This window comes from Periplaneta americana, chromosome 5, assembly GCF_040183065.1.
Source record: "Periplaneta americana isolate PAMFEO1 chromosome 5, P.americana_PAMFEO1_priV1, whole genome shotgun sequence".
Classification (NCBI taxonomy): Eukaryota; Metazoa; Arthropoda; class Insecta; order Blattodea; family Blattidae; genus Periplaneta; species Periplaneta americana.
In genome coordinates, this window is record NC_091121.1 from 56,248,424 (window position 1) to 56,267,275 (window position 18,852).

Sequence of the window (18,852 nt, forward strand, 5' to 3'; positions counted from 1 at the left end):
CAAAAAACATTCACCTTCGATGAGTTCGTCCACAGCTGTGAAGTAACGGTTAGCGCGTCTAGCCGCGAAACCAGGTGGCCCGGGTTCGATTCCCGGTTGGGACAAGTTATCTGGTTGAGGTTTTTTCCAGGGTTTTCCCTCAACCCAATATGAGCAAATGCTGGGTACCTTTCGGTGTAGGACCCAGGAGTCATCTCACCGGCATTATCACCTTCATTTCATTCAGACGCTAAATAACGTAAGATGTTGATAAAGCGTCGTAAAATAACCTACTAAAATAAAAAAAAATCGATGAGTTCTTGCATGTTCGACGACTGCGCAAGAATTTACAGTCCCTCAAATTCGGATTGGTGAGTAACTGCGTCGGACAGGCCGTTGCTGTTTACACTTTTCTTATGGCCCCGGATCGAGCATCGCGTGTAACCAAACGTTAAAAAAAAAATTGAATCTTCCTCTATCCATTGGTGTGCGGTAAACGCTTCTAGTGTTTACAGTTCGCTTAAAATAAATATTTGAATTCTGCTCTTTCTTTTTGAATAGCCCTGTATATGGAAACATTTTCCGGAAAATTTTCCTTCTCACATCCCTAGCACCACAATACAGTCTCAAAACATTTTAATCATGAACTGTCAGTCTTCAGCTATGCTAATATGGTTCATTGCGCGTATCCTTTTCCGAATCGTGAGAATAATTAAATTTAACTTCCCTAACCTTGAAATCCCTATCATACTTATATATTCGCTAATAGTCATTTACGTAGTATATTAAAACATAGGCCTACTAAACAGCTCTGCTATAAGAATACTAAAAGAGAACAGCCGACAGTTAATAAATAATTTAATACCGTATGTAATACAGTAAGTGATTCTCTTGTTAAACATCATGTGAATACAAAGAAACACATTTCGAAAGTTGATGTTTCCATACAAGCAAGTGACTACAACGATCACTCGAAAGAATCGACTTCTGACGTCTCTAGTAAACCACGTGGAAGGTACAGAGTCAGAGCGAAACGTTTCAACTACTGTCTTCGCGCTACGAGTTGGCGCGGGGAGTAGATAGGCGGGACGGGGGAACTTTACGCTACACTCTGACCTGAAAACTTCGTCCACTTTCTTGGCTACACGGGAACGGAGTCAGACATAAAAGATTCCGCATCTTCGGTGCTGTCGCTATGACTCTCATTATCACATTTTTCAAAATTTGTGGAGTATGATCTGTCCATGATAATCGTCTGTTTATGTTGCAGCCGTGTATATTAATTCGAATCTCTCAACAAAGCCATCAGCCCCACCGCCCCCATCAATGAGTGTTCTGGACACATTTACGGTAGTCAAAACTCCCGTAACATTTTTATCGTGCCAGAACTTGGGAAACGTTAAATTGGTAGGCCTATCTATCCGCATTTCGTCCAGATACAAAATCGGTTTTTCTACTTTCCTAAGCTTTCTTATTTGCTGTAGATATCTTCACGTATTCTAATTTACAGTGTTTTCCTCAATTTTTTTTTGCTGCACACTTCTTCCACCTGAAATCCTTTTTCTTCAGTATTCGTCTTAATGTTGTCTTTCATTTCAAATCAATTTTCTCTTGTAAAAGGGTAGACGTTTGTTGCAGCTTGGTACTATTTTTTTACTTGTTATTTAACGACACTGTAATAACTACTAGCTTCTTCAGTGTCGATTGAATTGATGATGGCGACATGGTATTTGGCGAAATGAAACCAAGGATTAGCCATAGATTACCTGACATTCACCTTCCGCTTGGGAAAACCTCGGAAAAAACCCAACCAGGTAGTCAGCGCAAACGGGAATCGAACTCACTCCCGAGCACAACTGCATATCAGCAGGCAAACGCGCTACCTCCTGAGCTACGCTGGTGGCTCTCTTTCTTTTTCAAATAAAAATTCTCAATTATATCTTTTTTTGTCAATCTCTCGTCGAAGTCATCTACATTTGCGTGTCGGTAGTCTGGACGCTTACATTTTTTTTCTCCCTCAGGTGTCGACAACGCACTTTCTTCTGTGCAGTCTTTCATTTCATTCCTTATACGCTGTATTGTTCTTGTGGATAGATTAGAGTACTTTTCTACCTTTGCTGTAGGTTTCGTAAGAGGAATGCAAAGGCACTGTTGTTCTTTTTCTTCATCACAGAATTATTTTGCACTTCTAATAATATTCCTTTCTTCGCTATAGATTGTCAATCCTTGTTTCCTCTTTGTCGACATATTTACAATAAACAAAAAACTGCTATAAACCTAAATAACAGTATACAATAACATAAATTATATTAACTATATTATTATCAACACTATTAAAACGAAAAGCAAAGGATAACTAAAGCAATACAAGATTTGCGGTATACTGAAAACAATTGTCTTGTTGAAACTAATAAAACACTACAGTAAAAACCCCACTATTATTTTCACAAAGTCGCAAAGATTCATAGACACGTGCAGTAGATGTTTGTGAAACAGGAATATTGCAGTGAACAGCGCGGTGCGCATGCGCAACTGTTTCCCCTCCGTCCCGTCTAAGTACTTCAGCCGCCTTCTCCTGGCGTGACAACAGTAGCATCTTACCCCTCCCCTTACCACGGGTATACGGGCAGGCAGAGATTTTGTGTTGAATACTGATTAGCGCGTAAGGATCTATATGATAACGCCGTTTTCAGTTCTTGTGTGACGCTAGAAAGTCGAGTAACGAATCCAGTTCTCAATGACTGAAGGATCCCGGGAGCGGATGAATAGAGTTCAAAAATAGGCGTTACGGAGCTGTCAGGAGTCGCTTTTTTTGGTTGCGAAAATTATATATGGACCTAAAATATTATAAATATATGTTTCTAGATTTCAGAGCCAATAACCACTCTATTAATGGGTTGAATTTTTTTAATGAGGGCTTAGAAGAAATCTTGTAAGTTGCTCTACATTTAGTTCGTATGGCTTTTTCTAATAATTGACTTAGGGAATTATTAATTCAATGATAATTTCTTGATTTTTTTTTAATATTGAATTAAAACAATTATTGTCTACCAAACAGATATATTAATTAAAAATTGCTATGGTTGAATTATTGATCGACTCATTGGAACATACTATATAAATCTCGTGTCTGTAGGTGTGATAGATTTTGGTTTTTAAATCTTTGAATTCTAAGATACAAAGATTTTTCATTGCGCCCAGCAATGTGAAACAAAATTGCAAAATTATTCACAAGGCATCAATCAATATAACAGACCAAAAACCAAATATATATATTTTTTGCCAAAAATCGACTATTGTTATAGGTCTTCCCCCTTAAATTATTTCGAAATCTGCTAAAATTTGCATATGAAGAGTACAGGGGATAAGTCACGTTTTACTGTTTTTACAGGAGAACAAGTTAAAAGTTCCAAGACCATTTATATTTTATTATCATTAGGTTATCATTCTTTCAAATTTCTTTGCACTAATGAGATTGTTATTGTGTACAGCAGTAGCGGCCGGTGATCGAAATCCTCGGTGAGGCCAGATGCAACTAGTTTAAGTGCCTCCGATAGGAAATGTTTATTTATGATATTAATTATTGTTGTATTATTAATATCATGATTACTGTATTATTATTAGTATTATTATGAGTCTATTATTATTAGCCTACTATTGATGAAAAATAATGTTACTCATCAAATAAGCTGTTATGCTGTGAATTTCAGTGATTGTTTCAGTGCGATGAAGGCAACCCACATTATGTGTTGAAAATCCTCTCCTTTCTGTTCTTTTTATTTTTTTCCCTTGACAGCAACGAACAAGGCCAACAGAGAAGTTTATTTTACACCACATTACCACATAACCATTTATGTTGCCCATACCAGGATGCATAGAAACTCGCGTTTTAAGATTATCTGTCAGAAAAATTGTCAGCGATGTCGTAGGTATCTCGGTAGGCTCTCTCTTTATTTAAAACTTCCTTTCTTTCAATATTATTTCTTCTTGAAAAAAGGACACTCTAACAATGAATTAACTACACCAGCATTATTTCTCGCATTTGTTTCTGTTTATATTTTCCCGAAATACATAACAACATTGGCCCAGATTCACTACTGTACTACGAATTACAATAGTACAACACCTCGCTTAAGTCATAAACTGAGACATAAGGGGAGGGAATAGTGTGGGTCTCTGCCTGCCAAAGAGCTGGAATTTGTGTTATTTATGACCTATTTAGGAAGACAAGTCACCATTGCTATTCCCACCCCTCTCTACCCTTGAGGCCGGCCCATGGATGTGAGGAGTGAAACCTGACCAGGCCACGAGGCCAGACGAATTGTGCCTCGGCTACAACGTTTTAAGCGCAAGCTCAAACCCCGCGAAAATACAGGAAATTCAGAAGACAGACCCGGCACGAACGATTCTGGCCTCAGGAACAAATTTTACTGCAAAACAGGTCTATATACACCACAACCAGACCCGACACGAGCGATTCTGGCCTCAGGAGTAAATTTTACTGCAAAACAGGTCTATATGCATCACAAAGTTTTAAAATCCTTCTACAGCGATGTTTCATTCGAATAACTAATACATTATATAAAAACACAAAATTTGATTTCTGTTAAGCCAAGTGACTGAGGCCCGGACTCACTTGCCTCAGTCAATCAGCCGCCACTGGTGTACAGTTAAACTACACAAATCCACACTACCTGAGCTATTAAATTACATCTAAAACATAAAATCGATTATTTTTGACTTATCAAGATTTTCCCCTGTGCTCTTCACAAGGTATGAGATGGATTTGGAAAAAAAAATCGTAAAACGCTTTATAAAGTATAAGAGCTTAACGAAATATTAAAGGTAATTCTAATTTAATTAACAGTTTTTGTTATTCGCACACAAATGGGATTGATTAATAAGTATGGGGAGTATAAAGACAAAAATAGTTGATGCAACATAAGGAATCTAATTCTAAAGTACTTAAGTGTGGTATTAATTTTGAAGTAAATGCACTTCTCTGTAATGATACTATTCATTATAATTTCAAACCACTTATTGATGTCATTTTTATGTACTATTTATTGTTTGTACTAACAATTACAGTATTGTCTCTCTACTAGGCCTAATAGGATAAGGAAGTTATAACGAGAAGGCTCCGCCTTGTTAAATTTAAATTGGGGGAGTTTGGCTACACCTTGTTAAATTCAAATGCGGGGAGTTTGGAGGCAGGGATGAAAAGAAACGCATAAACGCCACACGCAACTATAGTGATTCGATGAATCCCATGACATTTTTTGTCGAATGGCAGGGCCCTTAACTTGCCGTTATTCTTCGCGACTCTATGAGCATGCTCATATATATGTTACTAATGCCGAGAAGCTTAGACCACTTAGTTCGTCAGGGGCTATCCAGAGTGCACCACAGACGTTGGATCTACATTACACTTGTAAAATGAATGATGAAGAAAATTTTTGGGATGTCAGAGGGGAAACGGAATATGAGGAGAAAACACTTATGTTTTCCCAACACAAGTTACAGATTCATAGTTAAGCAGAATGTGAACCAAGGTCTCCTCGCTTGTAAGTCCAGCTCTCTGGGACTGAGGCACCGTGTTGGTTACTGTATAAAATATCTAATTGAAACTGTTTTTCTAGGTTTGTTGTGAAAAACAAATTGCTAAGGACAACCGTAATATCTATCTATCTATCTATCTATCTATCTATCTATCTATCTATCTATCTATCTATCTATCTATCTATCTATCTATCTATCTATCTATCTATCTATCTATCTATCTATCTATCTGTCTGTCTGTCTGTCTGTCTGTCTGTCTGTCTGTCTGTCTGTCTGTCTGTCTGTCTGTCTGTCTGTCTGTCTGTCTGTCTGTCTGTCTGTCTGTCTGTCTGTCTGTCTGTCTATCTATCTATCTATCTATCTATCTATCTATCTATCTATCTATCTATCTATCTATCTATCTATCTATCTATCTATCTATCTATCTATCTATCTATCTATCTATCTATCTATCTATCTATCTGCCTGCCTGCCTGCCTCTCTGTCTGTCTATCTATCTATCTATCTATCTATCTATCTATCTATCTATCTATCTATCTATCTATCTATCTATCTATCTATCTATCTATCTATCTATCTATCTATCTATCTATCTATCTATCTATCTATCTATCTATCTATCTATCTATCTATCTATCTATCTATCTGTCTGTCTGTCTGTCTGTCTGTCTGTCTGTCTGTCTGTCTGCCTGCCTGCCTGCCTGCCTGCCTGTCTGCCTGCTTGTCTAGTTTATTCTGTCTGTCTGTCTTGTCTGTCTTCCTGCCTGCCTGCCTGCCTATAACAGGGCAAAGCCCCAATTACAATAACAGTACAAATAGTTGCTTACAATATGAAAAAATAGCGATAAGAATATTAAAAAGAGACAGAAACAGATAGGGCCTAATATAAATGCAAGATTCAGGTATAAAAAAGTAAAATGCAAATTAAAAAAGCTGATAAATACGTACGTAAATAAAATACACTAAATACAGGGTGAAAGTGCAATAACCTTGTAGATTTTCAGAACGAATAGCTCATGTTGTATGTATAAAAAAAATGTGTATTATATTGGTGGAAAGTTTTTTTTTTTTTCAGGGATAAAAGTTTAGCGAAACACACAGAGTTCGTTGTCCTCTTACATCTGTATCACTAGAAGCGTGTGTTAGTGGCGATGTTACTGGACTGCTGAAACTTCAAAATTAATTTTCTAATTTAATCACCAAACGTAATATAGGTTTTCTATTAATTTAAGTGTACCCTATCGTCTCTTTCAATCTGCAAGATTATTTCACGTTCACTCTGTATAAATGAGAGATATAAAATTAAAAAATATATGTAAATACAGATAGCATAAGTAAAAGATGTAAAATATGCCTATAAATAAAAATTACGGAGTAAGAAATAGATAGCAATACTATTTAAAATCAACTACCTACAGTATATTAATGAGAAAATGTTTATATTTAATACAAGAAGTGCTGAAATCTAGATCCCATGTTCTACATATTTCATTGGAGTTTGAATTATTTATTTTATTTTATTTTAATTTAATTAATGGGTGACAAATACAGTGTGTCCGGGACAAAATTTACCAATAAGAAAGTTTAATAACTCACCAAATAATTGATGGATGAAAATGCTGTTTGCGGGAATTGACAAAGGGACTTCCAAAGTTTCGAATGACCACTAATAAACTTCTATGTGTGCACATCTTGTAGCACGACAGATGTCCAGGCGATATTCAAGTTCTTGCCTTGTGTTTCGTAACATCTCTGGAGTGACAGTTGCACAAGCAGCGACAATTTTCCGACGCAGATCCTCCAAATCTGCCACTATAGTCTTGTACACAATGTCTTTTATGTATCCCCCCAAAAAAAAGAAGTCCAGTGGGGTTAGGTCTGGGGATCTGGGAGGCCATGCTGTAGGTCCACCTCGACCAATCCATGGCTGAGGAAAGCATTCATTCAAGTGATCTGTAACATATAATGCATAATGAGGCGGAGCTCCGTCTTGTTGGAAAACATATCCCTGTGGAATTTGAGGAATGGCGTAATTTTGCAGCATATCAAGATACACATTTCCATTGATAGTGTTTTCCACAAAAAAGAACGGTCCAATCACAGTTTCATGTGCAAGTCCGCACCAAACATTAATCTTAGGGCTGTCTCTTTCCAATTCCCTCACTACATTCGGATTTTCTGATCCCCAGATGCGACAATTATGCCTGTTGACGATCCCACAGACGTGGAAGGTGGACTCATCACTAAACACGACCTTCTGCAGATATCCATTTTCAATATCAATTTTCAACAGAATGTCACTAGCAAAATCATATCGTGCAGGCAAGTCGTTTGGTTTCAACTTTTGAACCAATTGAATCTTGTATGCATGCAGACGTAACCTCTTGTGCAGAACATCGTGGATAGTTGACTTTGGAATTGCAAGTTCCTGCTGGCACGGCGAACAGACTTACACGGGCTCCGTTGGAAAGCTTGCTGAATTCTGTCACTTTCTTCCCGCGTGGTGTTTTCTCTACAAGAGAACCGGTCTCAAGAAGCTTTCTATGCCAAGTTGTTATTGTGTGCCTATCTGGTGGTTGCTTCTCAGGCCACTGTTGTCTAAATCTTCTCTCCACTATCTTCGGATACTTGAATTCGGCAAGCCAATAGCAGCATTGAATTTTTTGTTGCACTGTGAACGCCATTTTAATTACAGCTATGTCAACAACAATGACCAAATGTTGCCAACATCACACATAAAACTTAAAATTTCCCTCTTTCATTTGGCGCAAATTTCATTTTCCTATCTCCATTATTACGCGAGTTATTTAAACTTTCTTATTGGTAAATTTTGTCCCGGACACAATGTATATCATAGTCTTAACAATATGCAATAAACTCACGCGAACATGACTGAAAACAAAGAAATGGTGAAATATAGGTCCCATGTTTTACATATGTCATTGAATTTTGAATTATTTATTTTATTTTAATTTATGGATGACAAATACTGTAAATCATAGTCATAAAAACCTATAATGGACTCACGCTAACATGACTGAAAATAAAGCAATGATAAGTACTATGACATTTAAACAGATAAAAGCAGATATATATACCTAACTACAAAAATATCGCAATTTATAGTACAAAGGAGAGATATAAGACTGAAGAGAGTTGACTCATGTAAAAAATAACGATTTTAAATTAATGTAAATGTAATGAAATTAATGTAGCTTCTGAAGGTTGTTCAGTATTAAGGTATTTAAAACGTTATTTTATTTTATGCTCGACCATGCCGAAATGTAGTAATTATACACCTGGTAGCAGTCCTTTAATGCATGTCATTAAAGTACACCTACTCATTAAAGTACAGGTCTTCAGCCAATCACAAGTCAGCTTTGTACCGTTATATCGATTATTCTCGGATATGCAATCGACAGACAATTAGCGAAAAGTCACGGAGGCTGGAAATCCAATACTGTCCCAGAAGGTTATGTTCTGTTACTGTAATAATTAGCGTTAATTGTAAATAATATTCAAATAAGTTCAATTTGTCATCTCGTTTTTCAATTCTAAATCAATTTCCAGGTTATATCAGACTAATGTTCATTCTTATTCTGTACCAAGGTCAATGACATTCAGCCTTGGAAAAAATCAATACTTTCGCGTCTGCGCACATCTCACAATTCAGGTCAGTTCGCACATAACCATAAAAAGGCCTAATTTTCAATGCTCGTTTCATAAACAGTCATACTTGCGTCTTAATTACTACCATTATAGGTTCGTTGCATAATGTACTATAAAATCTCTCATTGCACGAACATTTAAGAAGAGTACTACATATTCACGTCTCTAAGCCTAACATTCTTTTTCTTTATTTTTTGCAGATTCAGAAGTCTTCTTCGTGTTTTTGCACTCTAGCCTATGAGATGGATTCTTTGCCAAGAGCTATTCTCCAGAGTTCCGCTTAGGCATGGGTTCAATTCCAGTCTGAGCTGATTATTACCTGGTTAGAATTCTTTCGAGGTTTTTCTCAACTCTAAGGAGAATTTCAGGTAATCTATGCCTTATAAAGTATTTTCTCCACTGACGAGACTATATTCTTTTTCCTGTATCGCTTTTTGATAATATTTTTAGCAGTTTATTTCTTCCAGTCTCACATCTTATTATTATTATTACTATTATTATTATCATTAATATTGTTATTATTATTATTATTATTATTATTATTATTATTATTATTATTATCTTCTATTAGTATTACTTTATGTAAAATTATTTCAGTATTGCAGTTATTACACTATTTATGCAGTATTTTAAAAATATTTTATATTTGATCAGAATAAAGTAACAATTCAAAAAATTACCCACCAAGTCTAAGTACATGATTTATTTCTGTGTATATTTTAGTCGTTTTAATTGAAAATTTTCCTTCATATTTTCTGACCTTAGTGCAGTTTGCAAGGTGATTAAAAATGATTATCCATAATTTAAAAATGAAAAAGACTAATAGAAGAAAAAAGTTCCAGTTAACATTGGTTTGTAAATGAACCATTCTCGAGATAATGCACATTTTCTGTTAAGATACACTACTGTCTATGATAGTACGAGTTCCGAAGAAAACCGTGAATTCATAATTTATAAACCTAAATTTTAAAATATTAATTACGTAGTCACATTACTACTTTAATAAACAATATGACTGTAAAAGAATAACAAATTTGGGGTTAATACTTTTTGATCATATACGTATATAAAAAACACATTTCCCGACAAATTTAGTTTGCAGCGTTTAGCGACTCCTGAAAAAAGACTCCTCATTTGTTACTGCTGCTCCAAGATATTTGAATTTTTCCATAGTAATATGGATTATTTATATAAACATGTGTCCTATTTTCAAGGGTGTGTTGGTACAGCTGTCTGATGTTACGTATAACACGTCTTACAAATATCTTACGAAGGAACGACAAATGGCTACTGTCCGTCCGAGTGGTTATGTCGCATTCCGGTTTCTGCTCGCCCCCCCCCCCGTAAAGGCTAGTGACTGGACTATTAGACTCTTCCCTGAAAATATTTTCTGTAAGGAATTGGAAGTCTACGTAATATTACATAACTGTTTAAAATAATTTAAAGAAAAGGGCTCTGTTAAGTAAGTAACTATCTTGAGATTTCCCCCGTTTCGACGACCCTGCGACATAACCTCTCGGACGTACAGTGTGTACTATTGATTACGTGCAAAGGAATAGTACCTACGTGTAGCTTTTCTGAGATCCGAGAACAAGACTGACCATAATGAGTGTAGAGAAACAGCTGGCGCAATATACCATAATTCAATCATGAATGACATCGAAAATTTCTGTGAATAATTTCATGTATGTACAGAGAGTCGTACTGAAAGTCGTCACATTGCTATAATTTCAATTTCAACAATGTAACAAAAACGATTACATGATCATAATCTACAGACTTTACACTATCATCATCATTATCTTCACTTCATGGTTTAGGCTTAGTGCCTGTTCCGTCTTCACATTTTATTTAGTTCCACCTCTTCCTAGGACGTCCGACATCTCTTTTGCCTTTAGGTTGGTATTGTTGTATCAGTGCTGGAATTCTTTCATTATCCATTCGAGACAGGTGTTCTTTCCACTTTTCTTTATAATCTTCAACTTTATCGTTTATGTTGTATATATTTAATTCTTTACGGATATCCTCATTTCTTATCAGATCACTTCTTGTACATCCCTTTACTCTGCGAAGAAACCTCATCTCTGCAGCCTGTAATTTACTTTTATCTCGTTCTTTAATTATCCATGATTCGCTTCCATATGTCAACACAGGTACTGCCATAGTTTTATAGAACTTTAGTTTTGTTTCTTTTCTAGTTTTATTTTTAGTGTTCTATTTATTGTTCCGCATATCCACTGAAATTTGCTTATTTTGTTGTCAATATCTCTATCTACATCATAAGTTATGTTACAACCTAAATAATCAAAATGAGATACTTGTTCTATGGGCTTATTATCAACTATTATTTTTGTACGAATTGGAAATTTACTACTGTGGGCCATTACTTTAGTTTTATGAGTTGATATGCTCAAATTATAGTCTTCTTTTCCTAGTAGGTGTAGTTTGTGAATGGCATATTGCAATTTTTCTTCACTGTCTTGTATTAATATTACATCCTCGGCAAACATTAGAATATTTAAAAATGTATCTTTACTAATCTTTATACCTGGTTTCACCTCCATTTTCCATTTTTTAATTAAGTCATCTAGATATATGTTGAAGAGACTAGGTAATAGGCTACAACCTTGTCTGAGTCCTTGATTTATTCTTATTTCTTCTGTTTTCGATGTTCCTGTGTTTATTATTATCTTTGTATCTGTGTAGAGGCATTTTATTATTTGTATCAAATGTGGAGGGTAACCTTTATTATACATTATTTTCCATAATTTGGATCGTTCTACACAATCAAAAGCTTTATCGAAGTCAACGAAAGCTACGTGCGTTTCTAGATTGACTTCTCGTCGTTTCTCTAAAATTCTCTTTATACTAAAAATATTGTCACTGCATGAGCGCCCTTTTCTAAACCCCATCTGCTCTTCTTCTAGATTCACTTCAGATATCATTTTTAGGCGATTATTAATTATTTTAGTATATATTTTATAAGTAGTATTTAAAAGGCTTATTCCTCTGTAGTTTTTACAATTATTTCTTTCTCCTTTTTTAAAAAGTGAAATTACTTCTGCTACTTTCCAAGTCTTGGGAATTGTGTAACTTCTCCAGCATTCATTTAGTAAATGTAGTAGTCTCAAATGTAGGATCAAGCCTCCATATTTCAATAATGCAGTATTTATGCCATCGGGTCTATTTTTCATATTGCCTAGTGCTGTTTTCAGTTCTTCTAATGTAATTGGATCGACCGAGGTATCATAGCTAAGTGTGTTTTCTTCTATTTCCATTCCTGATTTTTCGTTGCACCACAATGATCTATAATGTCGCTTCCACTGTTCTTTGTCTATTACATTTATATTTGCTGTATCTCTTTCTGATTGATTGAGATGCTTCATAATTTTATAAGACATAGTTTGTCGACCATGTACATCGTTTTCAATCTGTGTTATAAATTGATCCCAAGATTGTTTATGTGCATTTGTTATTAATTTTTTGGCATGGTTTCGTTTTTGCTTGTACTGTTCTTTAGATTCTTCAGTTTGCATTTGTAGAAATTGTATGTATGCTTTTCTTTTTTCATTCACTGCTTGTTCTATGGTTTCATTCCAAATTCTTACACCTGCCTTTTTCCTTATTTTCTTCTTCTTTCCAATTGCCTCATAGGCTGCTTTTTCTATACACATTTTTATATTGACATATTGTGATGTCATTAACTTCTGTCAGGTGACCACAGGCAATGTTTGCAAAATGGTCGACAACGATGGTTCGTTTCGGCGGCGTGCTGTCATTAAATTCCATGTTAAAGAAGAAAACTCTGCTGCTGAAATTCATCTCAGACTTCAGCGTGCATACGGAGATGTGCGGATGGGCGCCAGCAATGTTAGGAGATGAGTGAAACATTTCTAAGATGGGAACACAAGCATCCAAGATGAGCCTCGTAGCGGTCTCCCTCGAACTGCCTCCACGGAACGCAATAAGGAAAGAATTGAGTTCTGGGATGCGTTTTGGTTGAATTTCTTGAACTTGGACAGACCATAAATGCTGTCCGCTATATTCAGACAGTTTTGAATGTCCGTCGTGCATTGCGCGAAAAACGCCCTGGAAAGAAGATCATCCTACAACACGATAAACGCGTGGCCTCACGCTGATCGTGTCACCGAGGAGAAAATCAGAACATTTGGGCGTGAAACTCTTCCGCAATCTCCCTACAGTTCCGACTTTGTACCCTCCGACTACCATCTTTTCGGTTCTGTAAAGGAGCAGCTGCGAGGTCAACGCTACGAGACGCTGGAGGGCATCCGGAAATCAGTGCGTCAGTGTCTTCGGGAAGATGAAACGGACTTCTACAGCAAGGGAATTTTCAAACTTACAGAACAGCAGGAAAAATATGTGCAAAGAAATGGAGAGTATGTTGAAAAGTGACAGAAAAATCTGTAGATTAAGATGGTGTATCTGGTTTCTCTAAAAAATAAAAATAAAAATTTATAATAATGGGTTGCTCATGACTTGTATCTTGCACCATACAGGGACTTACCTTGGGCAGTTTCTCTGCTTCCTTGATATGTAATCCCGCAACTTCTATCACTCCTGGCACCAGCGGGTGTGGTCTGTTTAGGCTGAAGTGATTGTTAACGAATATCAGGCTGGTATTCCTCGAGAGTTCAGGCATGGACGGCAGATTATCACCAAAGTGCTTCCTTGCAATTCTGTGTGCTGGTATGTCCATAAAAAAGTGATAGAATACCTTATGGAAGCTGTAGGCCAGGGTGTTGATAAATCTCTCACTGAAATCCATACGATCAGAAGATGCGGCGAATTCGTTCGGGATGTAGGAGGGATTGTCCACGTGGCCTATCCTGTCAGGAGTCCAAGGCATCAGAACACAAGAACTAAACGCTATGGAGGGTATCTTAAACTTGTGTGCAAAAGCCAGGAAACAGTCTGTGTTGAAGGATTCTGTTAAAAAGAGGTCGAACTTGTCATCTGATTTGATGATTTTCTGAACATCCGGGTGTTCGAATATCTTCTCACAAGCTTCTGCACCCCACTCACTCAACATCCAAACAGATACGATTTGGTTGAAGTTAATAAGACCATCGTACGATATGATTTCTACAGTCTTGTTTATTGATAAAGTACCTCTTAAGTCAATGTCCTGATAATTAGGTATAGGGTGTTTTCGAGGAAAGTGACTGATGACGAGCACTTCGTGGCCTATGGCTGCAAGTTTTTCTAGATAGGGCTCGAATACGTCAAAGTGGCTTTTCCCAACATGTCCGAACACTGCTAGTATTTTGTGAGCATCAGAAATGTTTGTCATACAAAGCGTTAGAAAAGTTGCAGATAAATACGTCACTGAAGGAAGCAACATTTTGTCTGTGAAAAAAAATTTAAATTTTATTAAATCTAAGTTTCTTGTACTACGGATAACACGATTCAAAATTTTATTGATTTTGGTGTTGATTTTTGGCCAACTTCCAGGTCCTTAAAATGTTATGTATGTTAATTTAAATTTTCTGTGTTGTTATGAAAATGAAACAGAAAACAAAGTGTAAGAAGTTTGTAAAGGATCTCTCAGAAGTGTTTAAAAGTACGCGTCTATTCCATTTCTTAGAACAAGAATAAAATTAGGTCTATGAGAGAAAATAGGTTTTCTAAGTATGTTTAATTTGCGTTGTGCATTATATAATGATAACGAGTAAGATTTTATGAAATTGGTGCGAGTTTTGAACCAATTTTCAAACAATAAATTGAACAAACTGACAGAGAGATATTGATTTTGAGCAATTTATGTAAGAAGTTATTTCTGTTATAGGAGCAAATGAAATTTTCAAGCACTTATTCAAGTGCACTAGGTCTATAACCAAACTTCATAACATACGCTTATATAATTTCTGTAATTTAATGCTTAAAAAGTACGAAATGAAATGTTTGGCAAAATTTAAGGAAATTCAACTACTTCTGAATGTAATTTGGAGTGTTCTGTGTCATATAATCTGAAAATGAATAAATTATACCTGTACTAACAATCCCACCAGAAGAATACCCAAGAATCTCTCTGATATGTGGTCAGTAATGAAAGAAAAATTGTGTAATACTGTATGTCACAACTTTATTATGACACAATTTATGTGCCCAGCTGGAAATAGACTAATGAAATAAAGTTTTATTAATCTCCTGCAAAATATTGTTTTTTTTAATAAAATCTCACGTCTTTCACGGATTTTTTTAAAAGAAGTTGGAATATATCAGTGTTGTGGAATAATTATGAAAATACCGTAACATTAAATTGGGACTTTTATAACGTGCATCTCATGGGAGCAATTGTAAGGACAGAATTTGTTAGAGCAGATTATGTATCGTATTTGTCTATTGATATAACAATTTTGTTTCACCAAATTGACTTATTTAATTAACCATTCTGGCAATGCAAAGAAAATGATTTTTATATCGTGTCATTTTGTGCCTCCGCTTTGATATATATTATATTATATTATATTATATTATATTATATTATATTATATTATATTATATTATATTATATTATATTATATTATATTATTGTAGGTGTAATTTTAATTTTAGTTCCTGTTTCTTTTTATTTTCTATATTCCTCTTATATTAATAATATATCTGAACTGCGACCGAACACGAGCGCTGCTCATTCGGTCCTCAAATTTGGTTAATATTATTGTATCCTTTTTATATTAATTTTATTATTTTATTTCTACTCGTATTTCTATTGTTATAATTATATTCTGTAGTCTGATGTATTATTCTGTATTATATGTTCTGTTATGTATTATTATATAAATTTGTAGTTGACCATGTTATAGCATCTTCCGATGGATTTTAAATCTAAAATAAACATTTGAAAATTTGAAAAGTAATTCATCAATCCGGCGAATATTTTTCAGTGTTAAATGAACCTCAGTTGCACTTGGTTACGTATCACTAAAACCTCACTGACAACACGAAATGTAACAGCAAATCGCTTCGCACTACCGTCACAAGAGCTCTGATTATAATCAGTTGCAGTTCACTCCTTCAAACGAGACGCTGACACAGTGGCTATCGCTGCATGCACTTGAACGGCTTGATGAGTTGTTCTGGGGTCGTCGTCACTACGATCACAGTCCGGCACGCACTGAGTCTATTTCAGCATTCACTTGGTTGTTGGCTCTTCGGCCTTGGACCACGTTCAATACATTAAGTAACTTATGTAATGCAATGACAGATGTGCTGAAAAGTTTTACGCACGATAGTCAATGCAGTAAGTTTCCCATACATTCTAATAATACAGTATTACAGCCTTCGTTTCATGTTATGTAAAGCATTTCTTAACGAGCACGAATACGTATCAGATTTTATGCATAAGTTCGTAGCGCTTTTATTTTCAATGTCATTCAGGGAGTCTTCACTGAAAACCGTGAAGATTAAAAAAAAAAAATTATTGGTTATTTCATTTGTATAGAATGTATATTTTTCATGTCTCAAATGGATTTAGTTTATTTCTGCTTACAAATATGTTTACTTCTTCTTTTAAGTAAGACTGTAAAGGGGCGTGGCGTTTAAAGAGCTGCCAAAATTATTTATTCATCAAAGAATTCTTTTTTACAAATTTCTGATTACAAATCTAGTAACATTTTGTTCTAAAGTTGGCTCCCTGACGTTACTAGATGGATGTAACGGAAGAGAATTTTAATAGGTATAATAATAATCCGTGGCGCTACAGCCCGTGAAGGACCTAGACCGACCAGCCGGCTGGGCTGCTGGCCTCACGCCCACATGCCGAAGCAGAGGTGGACGATCATCCAACCAGAATGGAGGTGTCGTGTGGTTAGCACGATGATCCCCCAGCCGTTATAGCTGGTATTCGCAACCGGATTTCGCTACCTATCGTAGCTTCCCAAGTGCATCACGATGCTGGGTGGGCAGCGGTCCCATACACTTGCCGAAATTGCATGAGAAAATTTCTTCCCCCATGAGGACTCGAGCCAGCGCGCATTCCGTAACGCGAGTCCTATGCGGGATGCCTTAGACCGCGAAGCCACGGCGCGGGACTTAATAGGTACCGTATACGTTATATGAATATTGATTTTACTTTCAAATCCATTTTTCCGTAAATAAGTTTATTTTTCTTGATTCAACACCAACTTTTTTATGCCAAATATTAATCAATATGTATGAAATGTTTATTGCAAATAATATATATGAGGTAGCTGCATGTTTCTAAGCATTTATTTGTAAGTAATGCTACTAGTTTATTTTATTAATATTTTCTTCGTGAATTATAGAAAAATAACATTTTCAAAATTTCAAAAAATATTTTTGAAGGTGAATAAATGAGATATTTCATAAAATGAATGCATAAAAATGTTTTTCTATGTCTTGTGAATGTAACCAAAAAAAGGAAGGTTAAAAATTAAAATATTCTACTGAAAACTTGCGTTTCTAAAAATAAATAGAAAAAAGTCAAAAGCATTTCGGAGTTCAAAATTTATATACGTTAGTTCTTTACATAGTGACCATGCTCTCAAAATTTGATTGAAATGAAATAATTAGGAAAAGAGTTGTTTTTTTAGTGGAGTGTTCCTTTAAGGCCTTAGTAAGAAATTTATTTAAAATTTGTTGTTTGTCATTTTAATGTCATTGTATAGTTTTACTGAATACTTGTTGAATTTTTTAATGTTGATGTAAATTCGGTCCAGTAGTAGGGTACCATCTCAGAAAGTCGACCGACCGACACATTTTTAGGCCAGTTTTACCGCGCCTGAAATTTCTGAATTACATGACATATCTCAATGAAATTAAAGTTTCGTTGTGTTTTAGCAGTTTGAATGTTATTATTTTCCTGATCTGAACTTAAATTTAAAGAATCTCGATTTTTTAAGTTACAATAACTATTACGTCATACATTCATAACACATTCCCGCTATGCCTGAGCCCAGTCATTCCTGACGGTCGAACACAGCAATGTTCTGTGGACACGCCATTCGTGGTGGCTGCGAAAACTTGCGAAGTTGTACTATGACTGATACACATCTAAAACTTCGTATGAAAGCAGGTCTTTGAAGTATAATAGTGTGGAGTCAGGCAGAAATAATGTCATTCAATTGTGTCGCGTTGTTGAGAAATCTGTTTTGAAACGTTCAACTGTTTATATTTCAACTAATAAAGAAGCGTTGCCTGTACTGTCATTGTTAGCTAAAGATATTACAACACGAACAAGCACGCTAAAGCCATATAATGACCTCGGCCATTGTGTTGCGTGTGCCGTCTCTACTCCACCTACATAATCGCGTTCAGACAGTGGGGAACTGATGAAGAGGAAGCCGTATGAAACCCTCAGCAATGAAGTCACTGCAGTCTGAGTAAGGCTTGTTTATAGTTAGGTATGAATTGTATCACCAAAAAGGCAAAACTCTTTACAACATTATACACATTATTTTTTGCGATTAAAATACATAAAAAATGTGTGGGTATGTGTGGGTGTGTGCGCACGAGTTTTAGTCATGATTATATTAAATATTATTTAGGCCTACAATAAATTGTATTCTTGTCAGGTGTGAGATACGTACACTTCGCGTCACCGTTTTTGGCGTGTGAAATAAGTAATGCGAACGTTAACTGCTAGTGTTTCACATTTGCCGC

The 18,852-nt window shown here is 35.6% G+C and overlaps 1 protein-coding gene across 5 annotated transcripts in view; it reads right to left on the reverse strand.

The window, feature by feature from the left end:
* The window catches only part of LOC138699629 (UDP-glycosyltransferase UGT5-like), a 54,337-nt gene extending 37,977 nt beyond the window's left edge, over positions 1-16,360 (reverse strand). Inside the window, exons 1-2 of one of the 5 annotated variants that reach the window (XM_069825654.1) lie at positions 16,169-16,360; positions 13,733-14,574 (exon numbers count right to left, since the gene is read on the reverse strand). In XM_069825654.1, coding sequence (XP_069681755.1) covers positions 13,733-14,569 — 837 coding nt within the window. In that variant the 5' untranslated portion in view covers positions 14,570-14,574; positions 16,169-16,360. Of the gene's footprint in view, positions 1-13,732; positions 14,575-15,215 lie in introns of all 5 variants that reach the window. The other 4 variants (XM_069825653.1, XM_069825651.1, XM_069825650.1 and 1 more) reach the window with 4 other exon arrangements.
* Between the last annotated feature and the right edge of the window lie 2,492 nt (positions 16,361-18,852).